This window comes from Xyrauchen texanus, chromosome 2, assembly GCF_025860055.1.
Source record: "Xyrauchen texanus isolate HMW12.3.18 chromosome 2, RBS_HiC_50CHRs, whole genome shotgun sequence".
Taxonomy (NCBI): domain Eukaryota; kingdom Metazoa; phylum Chordata; class Actinopteri; order Cypriniformes; family Catostomidae; genus Xyrauchen; species Xyrauchen texanus.
The window spans coordinates 18714233-18727991 of record NC_068277.1 but is presented as its reverse complement, the minus strand read 5'-3'; the positions used below and the strand labels follow the sequence as shown (position 1 = coordinate 18727991).

At 33.0% G+C, this 13759-nt stretch overlaps 1 protein-coding gene across 1 annotated transcript; it reads right to left on the bottom strand.

Moving 5' to 3' along the window:
- Positions 1-1053: 1053 nt before the first annotated feature.
- Positions 1054-10202, bottom strand: cd68 (CD68 molecule). Its single transcript, XM_052151335.1, has 6 exons — positions 9997-10202; positions 8687-8952; positions 8371-8490; positions 5907-5976; positions 4558-4728; positions 1054-1941 (listed from the first exon to the last, which is right to left on the bottom strand). The coding sequence occupies exons 1-6, from the start codon at positions 10043-10045 to the stop codon at positions 1802-1804; spliced, it is 816 nt and encodes a 271-aa protein (XP_052007295.1). The 5' UTR covers positions 10046-10202; the 3' UTR covers positions 1054-1801.
- Between the last annotated feature and the right edge of the window lie 3557 nt (positions 10203-13759).

Sequence of the window (13759 nt, the reverse complement as noted above, 5' to 3'; positions counted from 1 at the left end):
GAAGGCATTTAGTAATTCACTCTTGGCAGAAAGACTGAAGGTTTACCATGCAGTGAAAACATTTTCACTGTCTGACATTCTTAAAGGAATAGTTCACTCAGAATCTTCTCACCCTCATGCCATCCCAGATGTGTATGACTTATATATCTCTGTAGGTTCATAAAATGCAAATTAATTGTGGCCAGAACTTTGAAGATCCAAAAAGCACAATAAGGCAGTATAAAAGTAATCCATATGACTCCAGTGGTTTAATCCATGTCTTCAGAAGCGATATGATAGGATATGGTGAGAAACAGATCAATATTTATGTCCATTTTTTACCATCTCCACTTTCACATTCTTCTTTTGTTTTGGTTATCCACATTATTTGTGCATATTGCCACCTACTGGGCAGGGAGGATAATTTATAGTAAAAAAGGACTTAAACATTTATCTGTTTCTCACCCACACCTATCATATTGGTTCTGAAGATATGTATTTAACCAATGGAGTCTTATGTATTACTTTTATGCTGCTTTTATATGCTTTTTTGAGTTTCAAAGTTCTGGCCACCATTCACTTGCATAGTGAGGACTAGCAGAGCGGAGATATGTTTTCTAAAAATCTTTGTTTCTGTTCTGCAAAAGATAGAAAGTCATACACGTGGGAAGGCATGAGGGTGAGCAAATTATGAGAGAATTGTAATTTTTGGGTGAACTATCCTTTTAAATACTAGCCTATTTAGAAAGGTGCAGTATATGAATCACCAAACACTCTTCAAGTGCAAAGTAATGCTATTTTGTTTTACATAATCACAAACCAAATATGTGTTGTGAAAATTACAATTTAAGCGAATTTCATTCACAGAGGGTTTATTCCCAGGCAACTCTCCTGCTGATAAAATGTATACTTTGAATGCAATATAAGTTGCTCTAAAAGCATCTGCTAAATTATAAAAAGTAATTGGCATGCTAATGAAGGCATCTAAAATGTCTGTTGTGGAATTTAAACATACATTACCATCGCAATGCATTGTTAATTTTTGCTCCAAAAGAAATAAAAACCCTTAATGATGGTGTTTCTTAAAGATTTTAATAGCTGTAAACCAAATTATACATTTGCATATTAATCCCTTTATTCAGTGCATTTTTGCATTGTATGGCTCCGCTTCAGTTACAGCATCTGATTACTATACAGGACAGTAAAGCTCTTCAGTTAAAAAAAATAAAAATAAAATAAAAAATAAAAAAAAATATTAATGAAAAAAAAAAAAAAAGAGCAAAAGTCTACTTATCGCACTATGAAAACAGAGTTGCACCTGCTTAAAAATCTCTTTATATTATTAATTGCAAAGTACAATTTATATACCTACACAAGATAAAACCTCCCTTTCTTGTAGCTCTATTGATTTTTGCTGCATGTTTTACAGCCTCTTTGGAAAGAGTAATACACATATTTTTCAGATGAATATTGTTTTGGCCAGTCAGGACAGAAAATACACAAGATGTGCAAAAGGCAGTAAAGAGCGTTCACAGAAAAGGCATGTACACTTACATTTATGCAACAGTTGATAATTAACATTAGATTACTTTAGGTTCTTAAAAAAGGTGATAAGTTCATGAAGGTGAGCTAAATATGGCATGTACTAAGGTAACCTTTCATTGTCTGGTTGTATTATGATCTTATAGTGATGTAAAAATCTTGATGGCAACAGCAGCTTTTGTTAGGATGTGACATGTCTGCATTTCGTTTAGAAAACTTTGCTTGGACAAATCCTAGGCATCCCTGTTCATCAGTACATATGTAACAATTTTGCGGTCCTTTATAGTGACTGGTACCCATCAGTCCTCCGTTTCCTGCTGAAAAGATAAACAATGACTACAATAACGATGAGGATGATGAGGATAATGCCCACAGCGATGGGAATCCGGTAGTTAGGTTGATCAGCCTTGCATAGATCAGCTGTCGAACAAAACACACAAACAGAACACTTAACATTTACATTTATGCATTTGGCAGACGCTTTGATCCAAAGCGACTTACAGTGCACTTATTACAGGGACAATCCCCCCGCAGCAACCTGGAGTTAAGTGTCTTGCTCAAGGACACAATGGTGGTGGCTGTGGGGATCGAACCAGCGACCTTCTGATTAATAGTTATGTGCTTTAGCCACTACGCCACCACCACTTACTTACTTACTTAAAAACTCTTATGAATTTATGTCACATTGTAAGTAATGACAAAAACGTTGTTTTCCCTGAACACTTTTAGGCCATTTTTAGGTTCTAATGAGATTTTTAAATAAAAAAAAAACAAGCATTCATCAGCATCCACATGAGTTAATAAGATGTAAGCTTGCTTTTGGACTTTATAACAGGAAGACATCTCCCTAGCACAAGTAGATTAGAAACATCTGGCTGGATTTTATGAAAATATAAAATAAGAACCGGTTTAACCAGTTCTCTTACAATGCTACAACATTTTTGCTACAATGTTTGTGAACAGGTAGGCACAGCACTGCAAAAAAGCTTTTTTATATGCCTTAAAAAAGGCAGTACAGTACAATTCCCAGTGTTGGGCAGGAATGGACTTCATGTAATCTGGATTATGTTTTCTGATTAAAACCAATAAATACAGATTGTTACTTTTTATGAATTCCACGATTATGTTAACAAGTTGTTTGATTTCATGTTTACTAGTGTTTAATGAAAGTGTGTGATGGAGAATAAATTAGTACTTAATAATCTTAAAATTTGATTTTCATAAAATCTTGCAAAAATATATCCAAAATTAATCAGATTGTATTACCTAAAAAAGGGGTAAAATGTTACTGATTCAAATTGTAGTCATCAGTGCCAGATTACATTTCACAAGTATTCTACCCAATATTGCTTATAGCAATATATAACTTTTAAACAGTATTTTAAACTTCTGTCTACCAGATTATAATTATTATAATATCACTAACAGTTATATTATTCCTTGTTTCATTAGTAACTCACATTTCATTAGTTAAATTATTATATTTTTTCAAAATAGTGATTCACATTATAATTTAGCTTTGATCACAAATTGCATTTTACAATATATTCAAATAGAAAACTGTTCTTTTAAATTGTAAAAAGAGTTCACAAAATCACTGTTTTTACTGTATTTTGGATCAAATAAATGCAGTCTTGGTGAGCAGAAGAGAATTCTTTTAACAGTAGTGTAGGTCTAAAATTAAGTAAAGTCTTTATGTAAAGAAAATGTATAGTCAGATTACTTTTAACTTAAAACTTGGTTTTGATCATTAAGTCTCCTCACATTCATTCTCTTTCTGTCACATTCCTCACTGATGGGCCCAGGGGAGGGGTCTTTTGTGTCCTCAGGTGTAAATTACCTCAATATTCAAGATGGTTCACGCCTCCTCACATATGACATTTCTAACACTAAAAGCGTCTTACAAAAGTGAAATTACTATATTGTTTTTTATGAATGAGTGATCAGGATGGTTTTCACATCATTTTGTAGCAAAAACTCTAGGCTACAAGATCCAGTTCTCAAAAGGCTTGTGGACAGATGTTTAGTATGTGTTATATGGCCTTATTTCAATTACTTAATTTTTTTTGTTTTTTCAAAAACCACACATAAACCTTTATTTTCTCAAAAATACAAACATGTACACACATGTTGCTCACATATTATTGTAGCCTAGTTTGTGCTGAATGCAGTGTTATCAGACTTAAGTCATTAATATGTTGTTAAGCAACTGAAAAAAGCACAAATGTCAAGGCATGTCAAAACTTCTCCAGGGTCCAAAACACCCTCAGACCCCAGAGGGTTAATTGGTTACACTTTACAATAATTTGTTAACATTAGTAAAGGCATTAGGTGTCATTCACTTCTAGGAACTAACAATGAACAAAATATTTTTTAGAGCATTTAATAATATTTCTTCTTGTTGCACTCTAATCTGTCTTGGATAGTATTTTTCCGATGCATTTGAAACCTTGTAATGCAGCACTTTTTGTACTACTGTATCCAATTGCTTATTTTGTATTACTACTCTTTTGTAAGTTGCTTTGGATAAAAGAATAAATGTAAATTAATATTGCTTTATGTAAATTTATGAAAATACAGCTTGATTGTTAGTTAGTTAATAATGCAAATAAAACTAATGTTAACACATAGGCCTACAAATTTATAGTTTTATTAAATTAATATGTTTAAATTAACATTAATCAAGACTATTAAGTGTTGTAAAATATTGTTTATGTTAACTCATGTTAATGATTACAACATTATTGTAAAATGTTAATTATAAGGAAGTATATTACTATGGTAATGCAGAATGTGATTATATGACTGTATCTATTAAATTGTCTTTTTCAATGTTGTAAAATATTAACAACCATCATTTTATTTCTGTATACGAAATGTACCATGCCCTAACTACATTACAAATACATGTGAAAATATATACTGTAGGTCTTCTCAAGTATTTAGCATAAATTAGAGGGTAATTCAAGGGTACCGTTAATTACTTGTAATTCACCACACTGACAAGAAAGGCTCAGCTGAGGACTCCATACTTACCAGTTCCGAAGTCATTGTTCTTTATATTGAAGGCCTGAATCTTTAAATTGGAGAGATCCAGATACACACCGCCTCCCATGTTCACCGGCTGAGCTTTGCAGGAGTATGAATGACCCGCAGCCGCGGCAAACAGCTGAAGAGATTCATTCTTCCCACTGAAATTGCTTGACACTAAAAATTAAAATAGTTTTTATATCATTAGCAAATAGTGTTGGTGGGGATGTCCGCAACATATGTGATAAAACTGATTAAATATGAAAATGGTTATAAAGGAATATTCCGGGTTCAATCGAAAGCCTTTTTGGCATAATCTAGATTACCACAAAAAAACATTTTGACATCCCTTTCTTAAAAAAAAAAAAAAGAAGAAAAAATTTAGTTTACATTGAGGCACTTACAATGGAAGTGAATGAGGCATTTTTTGGAGGGTTTAATTAAGGCAGAAATGTGAAGCTTATAATTTTATAAAAGCACTTACATTAATTCTTCTGTTGAAATTTATGTAGTATTTGATCTTTAAAGTTGTAAATTGTAATTTTTACAGTCGTTTTAGGGTTTGTTAACATTAAATTGTCATGGAAATTGTAAAACTGGCTATGACTTTACACAGTAAAGATCAGCAAGCGATTTTATCCCACTAAAATCATGTTAACACACATATTATTTGTGTTAAAACAGCGAGTATTAAAATGTTTTAAACTGACTGGCCCCATTAATTTCCATTGTAAGTGACTCACTGTAACAGGTTTTTGCTTTTATTTTTTTAAACAAAAGGAGGGGCAAGTCAAAGTACATTTTTTTTGTTAATCAATATTATGCCACAAATGCTATCAATTTACTAAAGCAATTTACTGTAACTATGGAATAAAATAACAACAATACTTACACAGTACTGTCCTTCCTAAGCAGCATGTGACATTTATTATGCATGTGTTGCCAAACTGGTTGACCTGCATGGCTTAAATATATGTGTGTGTGTGTGTGTGCCGTGTGTTTAAGCTTGGCTTTTAAAATGTGCATTTTAGGGAATGCAAAATGTAACCCTAAAACCAATTTAATCAGACCTAAATTATTATTAACAAGATGCTGCATGACATTTAAATCCCCAAGTCATAAAGTAGAAACAGCATATTTGCTTTTGAATTCTGTCTTTAGAACATTTCTATCTTCTATTATGAAAGAAAGTAATTGTCCCATAAACACAATTAATAGTTAATAAAAACAGTCAGACCAATAACGAATGCAAAAATAGTGTAACAACAAAGGTAAAGAGTCCGAAATCCTAAAAATAAATTGAGGTTGTGTGTTGCTGAAGTTGATTTACAAGGCAAATGTTGTAGGAAATTTACCTCCATATTTGAAAGCATAGGTCAAGTCGTACTCCAAAGTCTCAACATAGACCATTTTTGATGTCTCATTCTGGAAAATCCAAAGAAAAATCCCCACCATTAGCATGTTAAAGAAAAACACAAATATATTTCCAATCATGTGACTCTGCACAGAATGTTACTAACAATCACACAGCATTGTCAAAAGAAAGGAAAATGTTGTTTAAATGCATGTTTGAAAACCAGGACAAATGGAACAAATGAATGAACCAACAGATCTAAAAAAAAACAAACTTGAACTACGTATATGGTGCACAACCATACATCAATTAACCGGTCCGCTTAATAAGTAACAAGCACTATCTCCATTAATGCAGCATATTGACAATATATGAGTTACCATATCATTATGCTATATGCTTATTAGATCAAATGGTGCTGGGATGTGGCTCAGGTTTTATCAGGCAGATAAATATTTTTATACTTCCTATTCTTTATACTTCCTCCTAAGTTTAAAAATTCCCGTTTTTGTTTTTTTTAAACTACACAAAGTCCGGGTGTACTGAAAGCTACATGAAAATTTTACTGTTATTGGTCATGGAGAAGGAAGGATGAATCTGCACTCAAACATTTGCTAAATCTCACATCAATTTATTTATACAGAGGCCACAACAAATAAAACAAACAAAATTGCAAAAAGTGCCAAGTGCAGCAGCAAAACGTTTTCAGGTTTAATCAAAATTGAACTTTCTAGTGATTGAGAAAGTAGAAGTCACCGTAGAGGAGGGAATATTGAACATAGAGTCTTACAGAGATAATGTATTTGGATTCATTGTATCCTCTGGGAATGAATGAATATCTCTCTTTGGATTGTTTTTTGTAGATTGAAATGTTAAGTTATTAAATCATTTTATTCTTGACATACAGAACTGTACAAAGTTGACTTTTGTGTACATGTGTATGTGTATATTTATATACCATGGCCTAGACCAACAGTTAATGGATGAAAAACAGAAACAATGGGGCTGTACAACATTTCCTTTCTATATAAATGTACAAAGTTTTCTTTTGTATATCATTGGGAAATAATGTATATTTGAGTTTTTATTTATATTTAAATAATTTTAAATAATATATGTGCTCAAAGAGCACTGATGAAGGGGTAAAACCAAAAACATTTTGCTGCTGAACTTGCAACTTGGAAGTGCTGAACTGCACTTTTTTTGCAAATTGTTTTTTACTCTGTATAAATAAATAGATGTGAGATTTACTTAATTGTTTTAAACCTGGATAATTTGATTATATCCATGTATACTTGGACTTGTGTTTGACACAACATTGTTTGCCACATTGCTTTTATTGCTCATAAAAGACCAAGTCTCTTGATACAGACTACTGTACACTGCACTGTAATTTGTTTTTTGTAATTTTAAAAGGTAAAATTTTGTAAAAATGCTACAGTAAAAGAAACGTTAATTAGTTAAAGGGTAGTTACCTTAAAATATACGGTAACATTTTAAAATATATTTAAAAATACAATAGATGTAATTTAATGGTAAAATTTTGTAAAAATATATCTTTTTTTTATGTAAAAATATGATTTTCTGTATAAGTAACAGTAAAAATGTATATTATGTTTAACAAGAATACATGTACTTTTTACGGTAAATTATTGTAAAAATTACAGTAAAAAAAATAATTCAGCATTCCCAAAATTCCCTGCGTGACCCAGTTAATTTCATTATATTTTATGGGAATAGTAGTTTCTTCTTATTTTGAATATCAGTAATGTACATTGGGGTGTTCTGTGTTATATATGATGTAATTTAGTTCATGTTTATTGCATAATTTTTATTTCACATGCGTTACCCTGATGGTGTTTAGTTTTTGTGTGAGTGACACTGAGACTGTCTCTACATGTTTATTAGTCATTGCTGCTGGAAGAGCCACTACTGATGAACTTCATGTCATCATGTGCCCTTTTGTAATTACTACGGTGATTAACAATACATTATAAAGTGGAAAGTTGTTTTTTTACTGTTTCAGAAGGTTAATATATCAAGTTTATTATTTAATAATATAAACGGCGGTAATGTACCATAAAATATAAAGGCATAAAAATTATATCACATAAAGCACAAAAAGTGATCACCATATCACATTGTTTATGGTGAATTTCTGGCAACCACGCCAGTTTTTTACCATAAATTTAACAAGATTTTTTTTTTACAGTGTGGTGACACCTATTCAAACCAACTAGTGGTGTGAATTGTGAAAATTTACTAGATTGAAAAAATAAAAAAAAGCTTGCTATGGATCATGAAATCTTGGAATATGTAATTTCATGACATGACTGTTTGCCTAACATTGGTCGTGCATCAGTTTCAGTCATTTCCTTTTCTTTTCTTTTTTTTATCAAAACCCATCATCCATGAACACATTGTTTAGAGTTCAGATATTTTTCAAAATCCAGAAACATACTTACATTTCTAAATTTCAGGGCAATTTCGCCCTCTTTGAAAGAGAGAAAGAGATCAATCACTTTTTCACCACAGCTCCCGCTGACATTGGTTTTGGGTCCTTGAACAATGAATGTGCCATTAACCTAGAGGAAAAACAAATGATTATAAATGAAAGGTAATATGTTTATAAAAGGCAACAGTTTTGGACATATAGTATGTTTTAGGAGAAGGAAGGCCTGTTTGTCAGTTATTCAAGTGCTTTACATAAAATAAGAGGCAGTCACTTTTTGATACAGGCCAAAGTTCCTCCAACACAAAACAGCCTAGAAAACATCTTACCTTGCTGCTGTTCACACGGATCTGCATTGCTACTTTAGCCAGAAAACACATTTTGCCATTGTAACTTAAGTTATAATTCCCAACTGTGAGTTCGGCTGAAGGTGTTGGAGCAGGTGGTGCAGTTGTTTTTGGGCTGTGGGTTGTTGAGTTTGGGCTGTGGGTTGTTGAGTTTGGGCTGGCTGTAGATTCGTTGATGTAAGAATGGGATGTTGTTGAATTCAAATGGCTGGCTGTAGTACTTGGACCATTTTCACCTGAGGTGAGAGCTGAGGAGAAAGATGCAGACAGAATGTGATTGGAAAAGTGTGGGGGGTGGAAAAAGACAAAATGTAAACAGGAGTCACCATTGGTTAAGTAAATGAAGTTTAAACACAGAAAGACTCTGTATTTAATTAATGTGATACATTTACATTTACTTCCTCATTGGCGGGCAAAGTCACATGCGCACACACTAGACAGGATTTCCCAACAGGGAAATGTGATATTCCAACCGTTTAAACGTGATCGTTAGTTTAGACAACTAAATATAACTGCTGACAAAGTGACTGTCACTCTTATATGAAAGTTTCTCCTGTTCCAGTAGGTTAGTCAAAAATAGTGCACGTATGTTCTCTTGAATTGCGCTCTGCCCATTTTAGAAATTAAGATTAGTAAATATTACCTCAGTCTCGTTCGCCAATTACATTTTGGAATATAAACTTGCCAGACAGTGCTATTTTTAATTGTCAATTTATGTGATGACCTAGATACTAGCTGTGCACTGCCTGCTGGTTTGTCACAAAGTATTTTCTCTTCATAGCGTCGTATTCAGGTCTAGCAAGGAAAACGAAACCAAACAAACAATTTTCAGTTGAAATTTCAGTTGTATATATATATATATATATATATATATATATATATATATATATATATATATATATATATATATATATGTATATATATATATATATATATATATATATATATATATATATCTGAACCCTTTTAGTTTATTGTTTTAAATAAACATAATTATAATCAATACAAACAAGCTAGGACTAATTTTTACAATTTGTTAGATTAGGCTTTTCGATGTTGAACCAGAGTTGTATCACTTCCTTATTGCTGACAATTCTACATCAGTTTTATATCTTATTTTGTTTTATGTATTTTGTTGGACATGGTATTAATTGAGAGTACCATGTAAATAACAATAAATATGGTAATACTTAAGTACCATAATATAGGTATAATATCAATTTACCGTTAAACACCATATCGCCAGAACACACACAGCATTCTATTGGAAATACTAAATATCACTACGTTACCTGTTGCAGCAATGAGAAGTGCACCCAGTAATAACAATCCGTTTCTCATTTTCGCCTTTATTCCGATTAGCTGACACAGACTTCAGAAACTCTCTTGATTGTCAGTAGTAAAACGGCACAAATATCTGATGTTGAAAGGCTGGTCCTCGTTTATTCGTCTGAAACAGAAGCACTGCACTGAAAAAGGAAGTTGAACCTGTCCAACACCACTTTGAGCGAGTGCCCAATCACAGTTCAGTTAGCGCCTTTGCCAGCGTCTCACAAGTGCAATAAGGGGACGTTCACACCGAACATATATTAGGTCTGTTTGCGCAGCGTCTCTCTGACTTCGTATTAAGTTGAAAATAATTTCAAATGTTTAAAAAGCGCCTCGAGGCACCTTTTCTCTGTTATATTCTTTGTTCTGCGTTTATCTTTTATTTGTTTAGCGCACTAACACGTTCGGTGGGTACGTCCCTAAAGTGAACAAGCTGTCTCGCTTTATTGAAAACGAAAATGGCGCTTGGGGATTTTGTGTTTGTGTCTGTATGTTTTGTTGGAACATTTGGAAATCTTTCGCGGGATATTTTCTACAACATTCCTTTTTCCTCTAGTTCTCTAGATGAAGCCCTTTGTTTTATTTAATGAGATTTGTACTTCGGTTATGATGGAGCCGAGTTATTTTTAATATATATATATATCAACACTGCTGCAAAGAGGTTTCTAATACAGCTGCAGAGGAAGTGATTGTAAATTTGACAACTTTCTCTCTTCTGACTGATGTAATCCATCTCTCTATATTTATTTCCTCTTTTGTTAAGTCATGGAAACACAATAATGGATTCGGGTTTTTTTGCTGTTGGAGACCACAGACCCTTTTAAAATGTCCGGGTTTGGAACGCACAAGTATAGTAAAGTATTCCATAGAGGTACTTGGAAGACCACAGCAAATATTAATTTATGCTGAAATTTACTCAAAAAGATACGAAAAAATATGTTAAAATGTATGGCAATTTATTAATTTTTCTGTTTTTATTTCTTACTATGGATGTCCATACAATACAATAAAATAATAGTGATTAATCTACTGATTTCAGAAAGAAACTGAAATAATAATCTCAACATATAAAGAGATGGATTTAAGGCAGTCAGAAGAGATAAAGATGTCAAATGAACAGTCACTCCATCAGCAACAGCAATGTTTTTTTTTTTTTTTTGTAATTTATTACCAGTGTAATATAAGTACAATTATAAATGTACATTTTCTTTAACAATAAAAATATAAAATGTTGCCAGATTTATGTTAAATGTGTCACAGCCTGTGGAAAAAGGTCCATTACAAAATAAACAGAACTAATGAGATTTCTTTATTTAAATTAATTTTGCACAATTAAGTTTGACTTCTAACAGAATATGTGGTTAAAGACAACTTTTATGAGCCTAGTGAAGTTTAGTAAATTAATTCAAAATGTTTCACATACAATAAAAGAACATCACTGCTATGTATTTTGAAGTGGCACAAAACATTTGGCCATTTGAAGGAAACCGTTAACAAACACCCTTCATCAGATGCCCCTGAATTTAGACACAGCATTAATGTATTGAATAAAAAAGGCTCGTATATGTAGTTATAAAATCAGTATATCACAATAAGTGGTATCAAACTGATCATAGATCATAGTTACCCCATTTTTTTAATTGTCAACCACAGTGACGAGTATGATCAGGTGTCACAGCTCTTATCATCTGTTCTATCTATAGTGTAATTTTGTGGATTTGCATAATTTTTCTATTACACAGCTTTAGTTACAAGTAACTGTTTTATAATATTATTATATTAGTCTTTTTTCATATAATTTTCTTGGTGTGTTCTTCCATTTGTTAGTATTACTTGTGTTTTGCATCACATATAAAATATGGACAATGAAAGATAGCAACACAATAGCTCAGATTTTAAGCACCTGAAAAATAGGTTTAAAATTGTAAGTATTTCTCTATAGCATTAAATATTTGGGACTAGGTCAAAGTTAAAACACCCTGAGTGTATGCCTTAAACGAACAACGTACAAGGCTTAAATTCATTAATTCTACATTATTTTGTTTTAAAAACATGTACACTTCACTCAGCTAAATCTTGACTGACCTTCCCTATTTCAACAAATCTACTCGCATAAATCCTGATAACTTGACTCGTCTATCCACACAAAATGCTATTTATCACAAGTTATTATTCATCAGAAGTTATTCTACTTTTAAATGTTTGTCTTTTTAATGTACAATAATAAACAATCATTATAAGTAACAATGTCTTATCTTTTCTTCATTACATAAGATGAACTCCAAAATTTTCCATGTTGTGGATTTCTTGGGACGGGGAGAGGTGGAAGTGGTAAGCAGTACCCTTTTGAAGTAGTGCCAGTGCCATTTCTTGGAAGCTCAGTTTGTACCCCTACCATAACTTAACTTAGGTATGGGCATGCTCTTACCTGATTGGGCAATAGGTGTGTGAAGTTGTGTCAGGGTACCAAGGTGGAGCACTATAGGATTAACCTGTAGCTCGATAGAGGGCAGAGCCTGTACAAAACCTGTTTTTGTTTAACTCACAACAGAGGCCCCTGATTATCTGAAGCGTACACAGGATCAGATTGTGAGTGGTATTTGTGCCAAACTACAGAACAATTGTTAAGGTAGACAGTCAAGGGGTCCACAGACAGCTATTTACTATAGTTCATCAATTATATGATATGTGTTGATCTAAGAGTGCCTGAAGAATATTTCATTTTTAAAAACGTGATAGCAAAAGTTCAGCTCAGCATAGTTGTGCCAATCAAAACCCTGAAACCATACATATTTTTCTTCTATATTGGATTATGACAAAGCCAGGCAGAAAGCGAAAAAGGCTGAGACTTCTTCTTGTCTCCTTTCCGAAAGTGACAGCATGCTGGGGAAGTATCATCAAAAAAGGCAGTGTGTTTCTTTGTTTTAGCATTGATTATTTAAAACTATAATGGTAGAAGAAGTACATGTTAGAGGTAGAGGTCGCGTAAAATGAAAATACTAAAGTACCTCATTCTCTTTCTAAATGAATTATCATTGTGTTTACATACTTTTTACAATCACTAACATACATAATTAAGATATTTCATTATTGTGAAATTTTGTTTGTAACATTTAATTTATTTTTATTTACACATGACCAAACTCAATTGTCTTGCGTGTGCCGTCAGGCCCTCGCGTGCGAGATCTTGTATTGTGCGCGCAGGAGATGTCGTGTGCGCGCAGGAGATGTCGTGCGCGCGCAGAATCTTCCCGTTTCCTCCTGCGGCAATGAACTACTGTCCCCAAGTGTCAATAATGCGTGCAGGGGTTTAAAATGCGCGCACGAGTTCTTCCTTTTTCCTGGCGTGGGTTTAATCTATCGCTCAACAACTTTTGGGTGGAGGGGGGCCTTTGGAGATAATTGGCCCCAGGGCCTTTGCAGGTCATAATATATCCCTGTGTCTAACTAAAATGTCCTCCTGTATATTGTAAGGCTGTTGTGAATTCTCAGGGCCAGCAAAGCCTTCTCTGCTGGCCTGACATCCTTCCATTCCGTTTTTGTGTGTATTTTTAATCGCTTTCCACTCTTAATAAATCTACAAACAAATATAGAAAACGCAAAGTTTATCCAGTCAGAATTTATTCCTTGGTGCTTACAAGTGAAGTATGACAACGGTTTCACAAATCAAATGCCAGAATCAGCGCAAGTCTGAGCTCCACCCCCTCAAGCCTTCAGATTTTCAAC